This window comes from Mirounga leonina, unplaced genomic scaffold (genome assembly GCF_011800145.1).
Source record: "Mirounga leonina isolate KUSES-001 unplaced genomic scaffold, KU_Mleo_1.0 Mir_454, whole genome shotgun sequence".
NCBI classification, from domain to species: Eukaryota; Metazoa; Chordata; class Mammalia; order Carnivora; family Phocidae; genus Mirounga; species Mirounga leonina.
The window spans coordinates 10,506,152-10,523,368 of NW_023270763.1; the positions used below are offsets into that span (position 1 = coordinate 10,506,152).

At 44.1% G+C, this 17,217-nt stretch overlaps 2 protein-coding genes across 4 annotated transcripts in view; one reads left to right on the forward strand and one right to left on the reverse strand.

Annotated features, from left to right (window-relative positions):
• Positions 1 to 9,050, reverse strand: part of LOC117999510 (general transcription factor II-I repeat domain-containing protein 2) — a 52,186-nt gene extending 43,136 nt beyond the window's left edge. The window contains exon 1 of the mRNA XM_034988699.1: positions 8,955 to 9,050. The gene's annotated coding sequence lies outside the window, so the exon portion shown is untranslated. The remainder of the gene's footprint in view (positions 1 to 8,954) is intronic.
• A 223-nt stretch (positions 9,051 to 9,273) lies between these two features.
• The window catches only part of RCC1L (RCC1 like), a 28,404-nt gene continuing 20,460 nt past the window's right edge, over positions 9,274 to 17,217 (forward strand). For 2 of the 3 annotated variants that reach the window (XM_034988704.1, XM_034988705.1), the window contains exons 1-2: positions 9,274 to 9,622; positions 14,949 to 15,078. In XM_034988704.1, the coding sequence (XP_034844595.1) occupies positions 9,302 to 9,622; positions 14,949 to 15,078 (451 nt within the window). In that variant the 5' untranslated portion in view covers positions 9,274 to 9,301. The remainder of the gene's footprint in view (positions 9,623 to 14,948; positions 15,079 to 17,217) is intronic. The other variant, XM_034988706.1, reaches the window with a different exon arrangement.

Sequence of the window (17,217 nt, forward strand, 5' to 3'; positions counted from 1 at the left end):
TGAGCCGAAGGCAGTCGCTTAACCGACTGAGCCACCCAGGCGCCCCTAGAGGTAATTACTATCTTGAAGTTTTTATGTTCTAATACACATTTTCTATAGTGTGAGAGCAGAAACAGGAATGGGACCTTGTTCTATCTCAGCTGGGGAGCATGCATCAGGCAACGTAAGCTTTTTGCCACTCTGCGCATGTCCGAGAATGACCAGGGAAAGCACTGTACTGGTTTTGGGTTTACCAATCAATTTTAGTGGGTAACTGAATTCACAAACATGAAATTGATGAATAATGAGGATTGGCTCTATTTCGTTGCCAAAAACGATGAGCGCATGAAACTCGTACTTGACCACTTAACCTGGAAACCATTTTCTCATCTGCTGTAAAAACTTCCATATGAAGAGTTGAACTGTTTAAATGTCAAAATACACATGTGATTGGTTTGAAAGAACTGACATCAAGACGAGTTGCGTGCACATACCGTCTCTGATTTCTCTCCTTTCATTCTCTCTCGAGCCCACTCTACTTAACCCCCACTACTCCACTAAAGCTCTTCTCTCCAAGGTCACAAATGACCTCCACGTTGACCGTCCTTTTTCAGTTTGCGAATTGCTTGATCTGTCAGCACTTGACATAACCATTCACTGTGTCCTCTTTGGGACATTTGTGCTGACCTGCCTGCTTTTCCGGCTGCTTCTCCTCGGCCTGTTGCAGATGCTTCTTTCCCCCCAGCCTTTTGAGTAGGGCTGTAGCTTGGGGCTGTCTTGGATCTCTTTGCTCACTCCTTAGATGACCTTGTCCAATCTCAGGTCCTTAAACACCTTTGCTATGGTTATTATGACTCTCATGTATGTACTCCAGCCCTGCCCACTCACCTCCACCCCAGTCTTTATTTTTTTTTTTAAAGATTTTATTTATTTATTTGAGACAGAATGAGAGAGAGAGAGCTCATGAGAGGGGGGAGGGTCAGAGGGAGAAGCAGGCTCCCCGCCGAGCAGGGAGCCCGATGCGGGACTCGATCCCGGGACTCCAGGATCATGACCTGAGCCGAAGGCAGTCGCTTAACCGACTGAGCCACCCAGGCACCCCACCCCAGTCTTTATAACCAGCTGCCTACTTTGATATCTTCATGTGGAGGGAGAAGAGGTATCTTAAGCAGGACTGGTCCCACCGTCTCCTCAGATTCTCCTGTTGTTCCTTCCCACCTCAATGAAACACCATTCTTCCAGTTACTCAGGCCAAAACCTTGGAAGTATCCTTTTGCTTCTCCCATACCTGACACCCATCCTTCAGACAACCTAGTCAGCTCTAATTTCCCAAGATTCTACCGCTCTCTGACCACTACAACTACCACTGCACTGGTCCAAGTCAACGTCATTTCCTGCAATAGATATAGTCTCCCTGATCCTGTCCTTAACTCCCTTCAGACTATTCTTTTCTTTTCTAAGAGAGGGAGAGCGTGAGTTGGGGAGGGGCAGAGGGAGAGGGAGAGAGAGAGAGAGAGAATCTTAAGCAGACTCCACGCTCAGCGTGGAGCCTGATGTGCGCCTGGATCTCACGACACTGAGATCGTGACCTGAGCCAAAATCAAGAGGACACTCAACCAACTGAGCCACTCTTCAGACTATTCTTAATACAGCAACTGGAAAAATTCTGTAGCCGTAATTCATTTTATTCCTCTGCTCAAAACTGTCTTATAACTTTCCATCTCAGAGGAAAAGTAAAGGTCCTGACTTATGCTTCTGGTCAAGGTGAAGTCACAAGGATTGGATTCACCCTCTCACCTGATACAAATATGCCAATGGCAGGGTGGCTGGCTGGCTCTGTGGGAAGAGCGTGGGACTCTTGATCTTGGAATTGTGAGTTCAAGCCCCATGTTGGGTGTAGAGATTACTTTAAAAAAATGAAGTACTTACTGATAAGGAGGGGCTCACTTCTGTCATTACACTTTTTTCTATATGCCTTACAGCTTTTTTGTCCCTCATTTCCTGCATTACAGTCTTCTTTTGTGTTTTGTTGCTTTTTTAGAGTGAGATGTTTAAATTCCTTTCTCATTTCCTTTGGTGTATATTCTATAGCTACCTTCTTTGTGGTTGCCATGAAGATTGCATTTAACATCCTTAAGTTATAACACTCCAATTTGAATTTATACCTGCTTAACTTCAATGACATATGAAAACTCTGCTCTTTTGTAGCTCTCTCCCCACCCTTTGACTGTCGATGTCACAAAAATTACATCTTTATACATTGTGTGCCCAGATACACAAATAATTCTTTTAAATGCATTACTCTCGGGGCACCTGACTGGCTCAGTTGGGAGAGCCGTGACTCTTAATCTCAGGGGTGTGAGTTCAAGCCCCAATTTGGCCACGGAGCCTACTTTAAATAAATAAATAAATCCATTACTCTCTTAAATCATGTAGAAAAGAAGGTACAGAGTTACAAATCATGTTATAAAAGGCTGTCCCCTTTGAGTGGTTATTCCTGCTCTGCAAGAAATGTTTAAATGAGTCCTGTAAACTGAAATGAAAAGGTATCAGACTTGAAGCAATATGGAGAAATAAAGATCTCAGAAAAAGTAAATACATGGGCAGTTACAAAAGTTAGCTTTATTGTCACAGTGTTAGGGGTCATGAAAAAGTTTCCCAAATAGAGGTGGTGATGGTTGCCCAACACTGTGAATGCAGTTCACTCCACTGAACTGTACAGTTAAAAACTGTGAAGATGATACATTTTATGTTATGTATATTTTACCATAATCAACAGTCTTTTAAAGGTAGGAATTTGCCTCTATATGATGTAGCCATGCCACTCACAAGAATTTACCCACGATAAAAGGAATATATGAGAATACAAAAATGTGTATGCAAATGTTCATAGCAGCTTTATTCATAATATCCGAATGCAGGAAACAAGGCAAATGTCAATCAACAGGTGAATCAAGAAACAAATTGTGGTATTCCATATAACAGAATAGTACTCAGCATTAAAAAGTGAATGAACTGGGGAGCCTGACTGGCTCAGTTGGTAGAGCATCTGACTCTTGATCTTAGGGTCATGAGTTCATGCCCCATTTTGGGCATAGAGATTACTTAAGAAAATAAATAAATAAAATAAAAATGAGGGGCGCCTGGGTGGCTCAGTCGGTTAAGAGTCTGACTCTTGATTTTGGCTCAGGTCATGATCTCAGGGTCGTGAGATCAAGCCTACTTAAGTTTCTCTCTCTCGGGGCAGAGCAAATGGTTTAAAAAACAAAATAGGACATTCATTTAAAAATTGTTTAATCTTATCACATTATTTAAATATCTTTGTATATTTTATAAAGTACATATTAGTATAATAATGAGTGTAAATATTGTATACATATTTTTTCATGCTCACAAAGTTTACCCATATGGATGTGTAATCAAAATAATTTGGAGATTATTGCCCTAAAAATTTGGAAGATCCTGTTCTCAGAAAACCGATAGAAGAATTCATCTACAAGCAGGGGGCCGAATTCATTCAAGCAGATAATAATATCAGAGTACACCACATTTATGTGATATGGGAAGACTCAAGATTGTAAAATGTCATTTATTAATTTATCTCAATTAGGTCATCAATTTAATGCAGTTCCAATAAAAATCCCAGTGGGATCTTTCATTCAATTGACAAGATGACTTTAAAATTTATATAGAAGTAAATGTTATGAGTAGCAAAGGCAATTTTACAAAAGAACAAAGAAGACCTGATTGAATAAAAATCAGAGCATGATATAAAGCTGTAGCAGTTAGCTCAAGAATAGATCAGAAGGAACAGACTCCAGAATTGACACATATACAGAAACCCATCATGTTATAAATGACATTTTAAAATCAAAGTCTGTTATACCCAGTTAATTATTTGGAGACAATCATATATCTTATAAAATACTAATAAATATGCAATCATACCACTCATAAAAATCAACTCCATATCTAAATATAAAAAATAAAAGTGCAGTATTAGATTTAGTGTTTTACAAGTATTATAGAACACTTTTATATCTTGTATAATAGGTAGTCTTACTAAGCAAGAAGGAAAAGGAAAGCTCTAGTGGATAAGATTAACATTGACTAGGGCGCCTGGGTGGCTCATTTGGTTAAGCGTCCGACTCTTGATTTCAGCTCAGGTCATGGTCTCAGGGTGGTGAGATCGAGTCCCGTGTCAGCATGGAGTCTGCTTAGGATTCTCTCTCTCCCTCTCCCTCTGCCCCTCCACTCCCCTCACGTGCTCTCTCTCTCAAAAAAAAAAAAGATTAATGCTGACCTCATTAAAATAAAATTTTGTAGAGAAAAGGACACCATAAATTAAGTAAAAAGAAAAGAGAAAATAGTTCAACACATAACAGAAGGTTTCCACACAGATTATATCAAGTACTCCTATAAATTAATAACAGTCAATTCAATAGAAATATGGCCAAGGATATGAGTAGCCAAACAATTCTTGGTAGAGGAAACATGCAATGCCAATAACCATAAGGTGTTCTACCTTCCCAAGAGATTATAGAAACAGAAAACAAAAATGAACAAGAGGTATGCTTTAGGTATCGGATTGACAAACATTTCAAAAGTCTGTATCAGGAGCACCTGGGTGGCTCAGGCAGTTAAGCAGCTGACTTCGGCTCAGGTCATGATCTCAGGGTCCTGGGACCAGGTCCCTCGTCAGGCTCCCTGCTCAGCGGGGAGCCTGCTTCTCCCTCACCCTCTGCAGCTCCCCCTGCTTGTTCTCTCTCTCTCTCAAATAAATAAAATCTAAAAAATTTTAAAAATAAAAATAAAAAAATAATAAAATGAGCATTTTCTATGACCTGGCAGTTCTGTTTATCTGTATCTACCCAAGAGATACCGTCACCGTCACACAGGTGCCAAAGGAAACATGTACGAGAACACTCATTGTAATACTTTAATAGCAAAAAAAGGGAAACAACCCAAACGTCTGCCAAAAGAATGGTCCAACAAGACTTATTCATACTAATATGCAAGAGTGAAAAAGAATGGGCTAAGTGCAAACAAATTGCTATGAAAGTGTTTCTAGAGTTTTGAGTGAAAAGAGGAGGTTGTAGAATGAGATACATTGTTTTCTTTAAACACACACACAACAAAAATTTTTAAATGTTTTTTCTACAGCAACCGATATATGTGGGGCTGTGGTTAAAGGAGCCTTTCCCTTTATCCATATAGAACACTAAAAGTTTTTTTTGTTTTTTTTTTTACAAAGGCACTTCATCATATATTAATTGTATAACTAAAAGTTAATAATAATAATTAAAATACATTAAGACTAGTTAAGTTCATTCTTTCCCAGACCAGAGAATTTTAGCTATCCCAATGTAACAAAGAAATTAGAATGCCTGCAGGAAAATGTCATTACAGGTGGGGGAAAAATTGAGCTTGGTTAACGAGAGCAGATATTTTAATACTCCAGGGGAGCTGGTATTTTGCTGTGGGACTATCTTTACGAAGCAAGAATATGGACAAAAATGCAAGTATTAGCCATCATACAACCAGTATATAAAACAACCAGGTTTTGACAGTAAAATATAAAAGCCCAGTTGTCACTTACAAACCCAGCTCTTCATTGGCCAAAACCGACTTTTGGTCTATTTTATCCTATTTCTTGATGAACAAGACACAAAATTGATGGGCAAGCATCGCCACCCAGTGGCTGTGTTTCACATTGCAGATTTTATCACTGTACCCTTTGTCCCCTAAATCTCCAACCAATGGTTCTGTCTTTTGGATCTGTTAAAAGTCAAATATTTGATAAATTCAAGAGACCAGGGGCACCTGGCTGGCTCAGCTGGTGGATCGTGTGACTCTTGATCTTGGGGTTGTGGGTTCAAACCCCACATTGGGTGCGGAAATTACTTAAAAACACAAAATCTTTAAAAAATAAGTAAATAAATTCAAGAGACCTACATAGGGTTATCGATTTTTAAATTCTTTTTAAAAAAAGTTTAAATTTATTTAAGTAATCTTTACACTCCATGTGGGACTTGAACTCACGACCCCGAGATCGAGTTGCACACTCTTCTGACTGAGCCAGCCAGGCGCCCCTCAATTTTTTAATTCTGACAAACATTCTGACAAGTGAAGATTTTTAAAAAGCCTATCTACCGGGGCGCCTGGGTGGCTCAGTCGTTAAGCGTCTGCCTTCAGCTCGGGTCATGGTCCCAGAGTCCTGGGATTGAGCCCCACATCGGGCTCCCTGCTCGGTGGGAAGCCTGCTTTTCCCTCTCCCACTCCCCCTGCTTGTGTTCCCTCTCTCGCTGTGCCTCTCTCTGTCAAATAAATAAAATCTTAAAAAAAAAAAAAAAAAAAGCCTATCTACCATCATTGCCAGTTTAGAAAAGAGCTGATCCTTAAAACCAAAAAATCAGAGAGGCCATGAATTCAGATCAAAGGAAAGCCATGTTTATGCAAGAACAGTTGAAAACTGGATACACATTTCATGAATAAACATCCCATAATGATATTAATAATTAGTTATTAGTTACCAGTTAGTTAGTTATGCTGGTAGATATGTCAACTCGACTGGGCTATAGGATGCCCAAAGAGGTGGTTAAATATTATTTCTGAGTGTGTCTGTGAAGGTGTTTCTGGAAGATATCAGAATTTGAATTGGCATACCGGATAAAGATTGCCTTCTCCAATGTGTGTAGGCCATGTACAACCCACCGAGGGCCAGAATAGAACAAAAAAGGCAGAGGAAGGTTGAATTCTCTCTCTGCCTGGCTGTTTGAGCTGGGACATCAGTCTTGGAATTATACCATTGTTGTTCCTGGTTCTTAGACCTTTGCACTGACTAGAAGTATACTCTGCCTTTCCTGAGTGTCCAGCTTGCAAACCGATCATGGGACTCCTATTTCTCCTATCAGTTCTGTTTCTCTGGAGAACCCTCACTAATGTGATGGCATTTATGTAATTCTTCTTTACCAATACATGTTTCAGATTTTTTTTCTTTAAGAGAGAGAGCATGAGCAGGGAGGGGTGGAGGGAGAAGGAGAGAGAATCCCAAGCAGCCTCCACGCCCAGCACAGAGTTTGGCATGGGGCTCGATCTCATGACCCTGAGATCATGACCTGAGCCAAAATCAAGAGTCTGATGCTTAACAGACCGAGCCACCCAGGAGCCCCCGATTTATAAATAAAAGCAGAGCTGAAGACAAGATCTTGTACACAGGTACTCAATTTGGGAGGTACCAGGAGCCAAAGGTCAGAGAGAGTTAATGAATAATACTGTCCTTCCTATATAGAGCCAAACTACCTTTGAGCCTCTTTACCACTGGAATCGAAAAGAAGCCATCCACCAGATGATATCCCATTGTAAGTTCCTTAGCTGTGTTGATCTGTTCTAGTAAAACCCTCCCCCCAACACAGCAGCTATGATTGGGCTATGCCCTTGGCTAAGTTTACATAGTTTATTACCATTATCGGCCATAATCCGTCTGGGTTTTGCAGGAGCCAAGCAAGTGAACTGAATGGGATAATGATGGGAACCAGCACCCCTGCATCCTCTGCATTTCTTTTTTCTTTGCTTTTTTTTTTTTCCCCCCATCCTCTGCATTTCTCTGAAGATGGCACTCAGGTCTGCAATTCCGCCTGGGATGCAGTATGTCTTCTGATTTAATACTGGCTGGGTCAGGACAGGAGGAGGGAACCACTATGAGTTGCTAAGCATGTCTGTCCCAATTGTAGACTCAGAAACCTGGGACATTTCCACAGGATCGGTGCATGGACACACTGACCCACAGACAGCCTGTGCTGGCTCCATAAACTCCCAGTCTAACTGGGGTCCTTGCCAGTGTTTCAGGTCCCCTGGGTCACTGTCATCCCAGAGCCTTTATCAAGCTCTTGGAAGATCTGCTTATTCTCATTTCTCCAGTGTATAGGAACTCTGGTAAATAACCACAAATTCCTTTGGGAAGTGACTAGAATATTTATTGCCTCTATTTGTGCTGGCTCTGCAGGGTCCCTCAAGTGGATTCTGCCTCCTCTACAGTTGCTGAATTCTGGTCTGAGAACTAGGTCAGATTTTTTTTCTGGTCATACACATCAAGGAAGCACTTATACCTCATCCCTTGGAATACCGTGGTCAGATAGCCAAGCCATAGATCACTGGTGTCAGGGGACTACGGCTGCCACCCTGCCCTTGCTACCAAGTCCAGCCACCTGGCTCTGCCGTTCTGGAACCCTACCATCCTCTGGGGAGCCTAGTTTCAGAGGAGTCTGTCCTCAGCATTTGGGACTAGTATTTGGTAACGTCTGTTATGGATCATAATGGGCTGCAGGAGATCAGGTCATAAAGTGCAAACATCTCACATCTCTCTCATTTATTAAAAAAAATTCATTTCACTCCCCCCCCGCCCCCTTAACCTCCTCACTTTAGAGGTGAGATCCAGAGAAAGGCGACAACTTGCCAAAGCCACTTATCAAGTCAGTAGCAGAGCCAGGACTAGACCCAGGTCCCCAGACTCCCTGTCAGTTCCTGCCTTCTTGGAACTTCAAAATTAGTGCTGGATCTCAGAAGATGACGAGGAGTCGGCTAGACACCTGCAGGGAGGAGGGCGGCGGGAAGGACATTCGAAGCCCTGTGTGCTAAGTAGGCAGGCCTGAACCAGCCCCGGGATTCGGAAATTACAAGGAAAGCCATCTGACTCCTGTGCAGTGCGCGGCTAGCGGGGCGAGTTGAGCTGGGGAGGAGGATGCATTGCGGAAGGTAGCAGCGCTTCCCTGCAGGGTCGGGGGCAGCGGATGCACCTGCAGAGCTGCATTCCAGCGCGCTGTGGCTGGAGCACGACTGAGTGGCCTGGAAGCGGATGGAAAGGCTGAGACAAGGCCAGCTAAGAAATGACGAGGGGCCGTGGCAAGGAGGGTAAACCGGGACGGGGGAGAGCACCCCATGGAGGCCGCGCAGAGCGGCCCACTCCTAAGTTTTACCTCTGCTATTGACAAGCAGCAAAGGGCCTCCGGAACGAAAGCGCCCTGCGCCCGCGGGAGCCTGGAAGACCCTCCGCAAGGAGCGCGGGGCGGGGAAGGCAGGCGTTGGGCCGGCCGCTGAGCTGGGGGACAGGGAGCGCGCTGGAGCTCAGCGCCCCGCCCACGCAGGCCCGCGGCTCCCAGGCTCCGCCCCGCCCCGCCCCCCGCCTGCCCTAGCCATTGGCGGCCCTTGGCGCCTTTGCCTTCAGCCAGTAGTCGACGTGGCCTCCGGCTCTTCCGCCGGGGCGTGGGGTCAAGGGTCACCCAAGATGGCGGCGCCCAGGAGGCGCTGAGGCGTGGAGCGGAGGATGGCGCTGGCGGCGCTGGCGGCCGGGGCTCGGCTGGGGCGGCAGCTGAGCGGGCCGGGCCCAGGGCTGAGGCCGGGGCGAGGGCACCGGACGGCGGCCGGGCGCTCGCGGAGCTTGCGCGAGGCGGACGCACCCGTGTTCCAGTACGTGGGCGAGCGGGCTGCCCGTGCCGACCGCATCTTCGTGTGGGGCTTCAGCTTCTCCGGGGCGCTGGGCGTGCCCACCTTCGTGCTGCCCAGCGCTGGGCCCAAGCACCGCGCCGGCTCGCGGCCGCCCCGCAGGATCCAGCCCGTGCCCTACCGCCTGGAGCTGGACCAGAAGGTGCGGGCCGGGGCTCTGTCCCTCCGTCGCACCCTCCGGCCTCCGCCACTGCCCCCCGAGGCTCTCTGCGAGAAGCTGGGAGGCTGGGTGGTCCAGTGTCGGGGAGGAGGACCCTCGAGCGGGCTGCAGGCCCGGGAGGGGAGGGCGTTAGGGCGCTGCTCACGTTTAACGAGTGGCCGAGACGTGCCCCTGTCGGCCCAGACGGGCGTCATTCGCACGACACCCCCGGAGTCGGGGTTATCACCACAGTCACAGTTTAATTTCGTTGTGGTTACAGAATATACTTTCTTTAATTTCTTCAGCCCTTTTTTTTTTTTAATTTTTTTTTTTTAGATTTTATTTATTTATTCATTAGAGACAGAGAGAGAGAGGCAGAGGGAGAAGCAGGCTCCCAAGGAGCAGGGAGCCCGATGCGGGACTCGATCCCAGGACCCTGAGACCATGACCTGAGCCGAAGGCAGACGCTCAACGACTGAGCCACCCAGGCGCCCTCTTCAGCCCTTTTAAATGTATTGAGACTTTGTTTTATAGGCCAGCATATGGTCTTCTCTGGACAATGTTCCATGTGTGCTTGAAAGGGATGTGTGTTCTGCTGTGGTCTGGGCGGAGTTGATGTCAGGTCAAGTTAGTAACTTCTTGGTGGACCTATTATTTGCTCCAGCTGCTGTCCACCACCTCAGGCAGCCGCAGTGTTCATCGTTAGCTGCTGATTGTTCTCAGCAAACATCCCTGGGGGGAAAAGGCTGTTTGCCCTGCGTGGTATCTGGGTCAGGTCAAATAAATAGAGCCTTGTGCATGGGGTCTTCCAGGGAACCACCACACAGAGCAGAGGAGAATGCTCTGGGAATGGAGCTTTGAAGTTCCTCCGCACCCTTTCTGCCTCTTCCAGTGGCTGCTAGACTGCCGCTTTTCGCTGTGGTTGTGAGCCGTTGCCTCTCAGAGCTACTGCAGAGCTGAGCAGAGGTGGGTGGGAATGGGTCACGTTGAAATGCTGCAAAGCTTGCTGTTCTTCCTGAGACTCAGCTGCTTTTCTCGAGTAAAACATTCCCTAGATTGTTTTAAGGTCTTTGGTTGATTTCCAGAGTTCTGAAAAAAAGGATTCTGACGTTGGCCAGTGTTCTCTTTGCTCCACCATTTTCACGGATATCACTCAATCCGTGTCCTTTTAATGTCATTGCTGATATGGTTGGATCACATCTGCCATCTTGCTATTTATTTCTTTAGGTCTTTGGTTTCTCTGTTCGTCCTTTGCTGCCTTCTTTTGCGTTAAATAGGTATTTTGGGGTACCTTTTAAATTCCTTTGTTGGGTGTTTAGCCCTATATTTGAGGTTTTTCTTGGGATTACAATATGTATCTTAATTTAGCACAGTCTGTGTTAGGTTATTAGTGACCTAATTCTGGAAACAAAAACAAAAACAAACTGTAGCAACTTTGTTCCAACAAAGCTCCAGTTCCTCCTCTCTCCCTTGTGGGGTTATTGTGATATATATTTACATTTTAAGCCCAGTAATACAACTTTATAGTTATTATTTTATGCAGTTGTCTTTTGAATCATTTAAGACACAAAAAGACAAAAGATATTCATGCAGTGTTTTCTAGTTACCTTTATAATTACTTTAGCTGGTGCTCTTCATTTCTTCTGATTTTTTTTTTCTTTTTTTGTTACCATTTCCTGTCATTTCCTTTCAGCCTGAAGGACTCCTTCAGTACTTGTCAAGGCAGGTTTGCTGAATTCTTTGTTTGGGAAGGTCTTTATTTCTTTTCTTTTCTTTTTTTTTTTTTAAAGATTTTATTTATTTATTTGACAGAGAGAGAGAATGAGCACAAGCGGGGGGAGTGGCAGGCAGAGGCAGAGGGAGAAGCAGGCTCCCCACAGAGAAGGGGGAGCCCGATGTGGGACTCGATCCCAGGACTCTGGGATCATGACCTGAGCCGAGGGCAGTTGTTTAACCAACTGAGCCACCCAGGCGCCCGGGAAGGTCTTTTTTTTTTTTTTTTTTTTTTAAGATTTTATTTATTTATTTGACAGAGAGATAGAACAAGGAGGCAGAGAGGCAGGCAGAGGGAGCAGGGAGCCCGATGCGGGGCTTGATCCCAGGACCCTGGGATCATGACCTGAGCCAAAGGCAGCCGCTTAACTGACTGAGCCACCCAGGTGCCCCTGGGAAGGTCTTTATTTAAGGATAGCTTTGCTGCTTACAGAATTACAAATTTTTTTTTTTTTTAAGATTTTATTTATTTTGACAGAGAGAGAGGCACAGCGAGAGAAGGAACACAAGCAGGGGGAGTGGGAGAGGGAGAAGCAGGCACCTGGCTGAGCAGGGAGCCCAATGCGGGGCTCAATCCCAGGACCCTGGGATCATGACCTGAGCCGAAGGCAGACGCTTAACAACGGAGCCACCCAGGCGCCCCGCTGCTTACAGAATTAATTCTTGGTGGACAGTTTTTATCTTTTCAGCACTTTGAATATGTCATTCTGGTTTCTGGTCTCCCTTGTTTCTGATAAGAACTTAGCTATTAATCTTATTGTTCTCTTGTCCTTGATGAGTCCATTTTCTTTTGATACTTTCAAGATTTTTCTCCTTCCGAGATCCGGCGCCTTCAGGCTGGTATGGCAATAGACTTGTTAACAGTTTAACTGTGACTTGTTGAGTAACTTTGATCTGTAGATTATGTTTTTCATAAAATTTGGTAAGTTTTCTGTCATTATTTTAAGCATTTTGTTCTGTCCTTTCTCTCTTGCCCTCCGGGGGTTCTCATTACATAGATGTTGATACACTTGATATTGTCTCATAGGTCATAGGTCTCTGAGTCACTGTTCTTTTTTTTTATCCTGATCTTCAGAATGAATAATCTCAGTTGATATTTCTTCAGGTTAACTGCTTCTTTCTTCTGTCATCTCAAATTTGCTTCTGAGCCTGTTAGTGAATTCTTTATTTTGGTTACTGTATTTTACAACTCTAGAAATTCCATTTAGCTTTTTAATGTTTTTATTTCTGTATTCAAATTCCATAGTTGTGAAGACATTGTCGTCATATTTTCCTTTAGGTGTCTATAAATTTTATATTTTAAAGATTTTATTAATTATTTATTTTGAGTAATCTCTACCCCCAACGTGGGGCTCGAACTCACAACCCTGAGATCAAGAGTTGCATGCTCTATGGACTGAGCCAGCCAGGCATTCCTTCTTTGAGTTTTTTAAACATGGCTTTATTTTTTATTTATTTTATTTATTTATTTTTAAAGATTTTATTTATTTGTCAGAGAGCACAAGCAGGGGGAGTGGCAGGCAGAGGAGGAAGCAGGCAGAGGGAGGAGCAGGCTCCCAGCTGAGCAGGGAGCCCAACTCGGGACTCAATCCCCGGACCCTGGGATCATGACCTGAGCTGAGGGCAGACACCTAACCGACTGAGCCATCCAGGCGCCTCCTAAACATGGTTTTAAAAATATTCTTTGGGGGCTCCTGGGTGGCTCAGTCGTTAAGCATCTGCCTTCGGCTCAGGTCATGATCCCAGGGTCCTGGGATCAAGCCCTGCATCGGGCTCCCCGCTCTGCAGGAAGCCTGCTTCTCCCTCTCTCGCTCCCCCTGCTTGTGTTCCTGCTCTCACTGTGTATCTCTCTGTCAAATAAATAAATAAAATCTTTAAAAAAATATTCTTTGAACAATAGTTTATTGAAGTCTTTAATAAATCCAACATCTGGGTCCACTTAATGTCAGTTTCTGTTGGCTGCTTTTGTCCCTTCAGTGTAGGTCACACTTTCTTGTTTCTTTGCATATCTTGTACTTTTTGGCTGAAAACTGGACTTTTTGGTGATATTTTATAGTTTTGGAATCATATTTTTCCCTTGAGGTTTTTTTGTTTGTTGGTTTTTTCTTTTTTCTTTTTTTAGTAACTTTTGTGGACTTCACGTATAGAATCAGACTTCCATGCTGTGCATGGCCACTGATACCTTTGTTCAAGTTATTGATTTGTGTCATTCCCCCCCCATCCCCCCGCTCCCTTTCCTTAGCTTGGCTTCTTGAGTGTTGCCCTCTGTCTGCATACCTTTATGGTCAGCCAGTGATTTGGGTTTAAGCTTGTAAGGTTTCTGCTTTCTACCTTTGATTCTGTGTAAAGGTTGGGGACCACATTCAAACATCACGCTGTTCTCAAGTCTCCTTCAGCTTTACTTGGTGCTGGGTCCTCAGGTCTCCCGTGTTCACTCACAGAGTTCCCCAATCAGCTGTGGATGTGTGCAGAGCCTTCTGTGGCAATTTTACTTCTAGGAGCTTTCCGTTACACTGTTGCCTGGTCTGCCTCTCCTCTTGCCCTGGTCAGGATTATAACCTCAGACTGGCCAAGTTGTGGATTTTCCTTGTTTGTTTCCTACTGAGTTCACTATGGGCATGAGTTTTCACCTTCTACCCCAAAGTAAGTGGCAACAAAGTTGATGGTTTTCATGGTCAACCCTGCCGTTTTAAAACATATGTGCTTGGGACGCTTGGGTGGCCCAGTTCTTTAAGCGTCTGCCTTCGGCTCAGGTCATGATCTCAGAGTCCTGGGATCGAGTCCTGCACCGGGCTCCCTGCTCCTCGGGAAGCCTGTTTCTCCCTCTGTGTGCTGCTTCCCCTGCTTGTGCTCTCTCTCTCTCTCTGACAAATAAATAAGTAAAATCTTAAAAAAAAAACCAAAAACAAACAAACCCCAAAACCCCACAAAAAACATATGTGCTGACTGAGTTGGAGTTGATGGAGCACCCCAGACGGGAAGTCTGCAGATTCCTACTGTTGTTGCCTGAAGTTCTTGTTTCTTCTTCTTCCCCCCCCTTTTTTTTAAGTTTTATTTAAGTAGTCTCTACACACAACGTGGGGCTCAAACTCACAACCCCGAGATTAAGAATTGCAAGCTCCTCCGACTGAGCCAGCCAGGCGCCCCTCCCTGTTACCTGAAGTTCTAGCAGTCTTTTACAAATAAACTTTTCTCGGTTTATTTGCCTTTGATTTCTCCATCCCTGAATTTTTTTTTTTTTTTTTTTTTTTAAGATTTTATTTATTTGAGGGGGAGAGAGAGAGAGAGACAGTGTGCGCGTGCACACACACAAGTGGGGAGAGGGGAAGAGAGAGAGAGGGAGAAGCAGACTCCCTGCTGAGCAGGGAGCCTGACGCAGGGCTCAATCCCAGGATCCTGGGATCATGACCTGAGCCAAAAGCAGATGCTTAACTGACTGAGCCACCCAGGTGCCCCAATACTATGTGTTCTTTGATTGGGCAAACAGCCTGTCATTTATTGCGGAGAAAACTTGATATCACAAATCAATTCATGCTTTATGGGAACTCTTTTTCAGATTTCATCTGTTGCCTGTGGCTATGGATTCACACTGCTATCCTCTAAAACTAAGGATGTGACTAAAGTTTGGGGTATGGGGCTCAACAAAGATTCCCAGCTTGGATTTCAGAGGAGCCGCAAAGATAAAAGTGAGTATGCTGATGTTGGCTTCTCTGTGCTGTGATTGGTATGAAGGAGTTCCCTTTTGTTTTCAAGAATATGGTGACATAAACCAGACTAGCAGAACAGAAGAGATGGAGTCTTACATGGATGTTATTCGGGACCATCTGGAATAGATTGTTTGTCAGCCTCTTTGGTAATAACACTAAACCTTTAGGCAAAAGAGCCTTTGCTGATAAGTAAAACTGTTTCTCTTATTGTGCCTGACTTACAAACTTTTTTTAAAGATGTTATTTATTTATTTGTTTGAGAGAGAGGGAGAGTGTGTGTGTGTGTGTGTGCGCGGAGGGAGAGGGAGAGAGAAAACCCCAAAGCAGACTCCGCACTGAGCATGGAGCCTGATGTGGGGCACGATCCCAGGACTCTGAGATCATGACCCAAACTGAAATCAAGAGTTGGATGCTTAACTGTCCAAGCCACCCAGGCACCTCGCCTGATTTATAAATTAAACTTTATCATAGATAGATATGCAAAAGAAAAAATGTAGTGTATATGGGGTTTGGTCCTTTCTGTAGTTTCAGGCATCCATTGGGGATCTTGGAATGTATCCCACATGGATAAGGGGGGATGGCTGTACTGGACAGTATCTTTACTGTCTGGATAAACCTTTTCATTTTTTTTTCTTGTTTCCTTATTCATATGCAAATACATTTTTGCACAGTTTTGATCAGTGTGTATTTTCTGCTGACCTTGCCCTATAGAGGAGGACCGTTCTTTGGTCAAGGGTATACGAGTAGCTGTGCTCCCCTGCGAGAACCTCCAAACAAGCTCTCAAAATTCTTTTATAAGTCAGTACTGAAGTCTCTTTTAGCTATAAGATGCCACATTGCATTTGTTATACCGTTCATTGGGAGGATGTTTAGGCATACACAGAAATGGACAGAGTCGTGTAAGGCATGCCAGCGTCAGTTACCAACTCAGCCAGTTTGGTTTTGTTCATTTCCTGTACCTTCCCCTCAATAATTTTAAGCAACTCCCAGCATTATTAATTTCATTAGTAAATATTTCAGTAGGTATCTAAAAAAAAAAAATAAGGACCTTGGGGCCCTGGGTGGCTCAGTTGGTTAAGCGTCTGCCTTTGGCTCAGGTCATGGCCCCAGGGTCCTGGGATCAAGTCTGCATCAGGCTCTCTGCTCCGTAGGGAGCCTGCTTCTCCCTCTCGCTCTGTCTGCCGCTCTGCCTACTTGTGCTCTTTCTCTCTCAAATAAATAAAGAAAATTAAAAAAATAAGGACCTTAAAAAAACAGTAAATGCAACATCATTTCACACCTAAAAATAACAATATAATCCCTTTATGTTACCCAATATCCAGTCAGTGGTCAAATTGTCAGTTATCTCATAAATGTCATTAGATTTTTATTTTATTTTATTTTTATTTATTTTTTATTTTATTTTATTTTTTTAGGATTTTTATTTTTTTTAATTTTTTTTAAATTTTTAAATTTTTTTAAGAATCAATTTGGTTTAATTTTTTTTATTCTTATGTTAATCCCCATACATTACATCATTAGTTTTAGATGAAGTGTTCCATGATTCATTGTTTGTGCATAACACCCAGTGCTCCATGCAGAACGTGCCCTCCTCAATACCCACCACCAGGCTTAATCATCCTCCCACCACCCTCCCCTCTAGAACCCTCAGTTTGTTTTTCAGAGTCCATCGTCTCTCATGGTTCGTCTCCCCCTCCGATTTCCCCCCCTTCATTCTTCCCCTCCTGCTACCTTCTTCTTCTTCTTTTTTTCTTCTTAACATATATTGCATTATTTGTTATAGAGGTACAGATCTGAGATTCAAGAGTCTTGGACAATTCACAGCGCTTACCAGAGCACATACCCTCCCCAGTGTCTATCACCCAGTCACCCCATCCCTCCCACCCCACCCCAGATTTTTATTTTTTTGAGAGAGAGAGAATGAGAGACAGAGAGCATGAGGGGGAGGAGGGTCAGAGGGAAAAGCAGACTCCCTGCTGAGCAGGGAGCCCAACGCGGGACTCGATCCCAGGATCCTGGGATCATGACCTGAGCCGAAGGCAGTTGCATAACCAACTGAACCACCCAGGTGCCCTAGATTTTTATTTTATTTTTTAAAAATTCGTTTGGATCAGTATC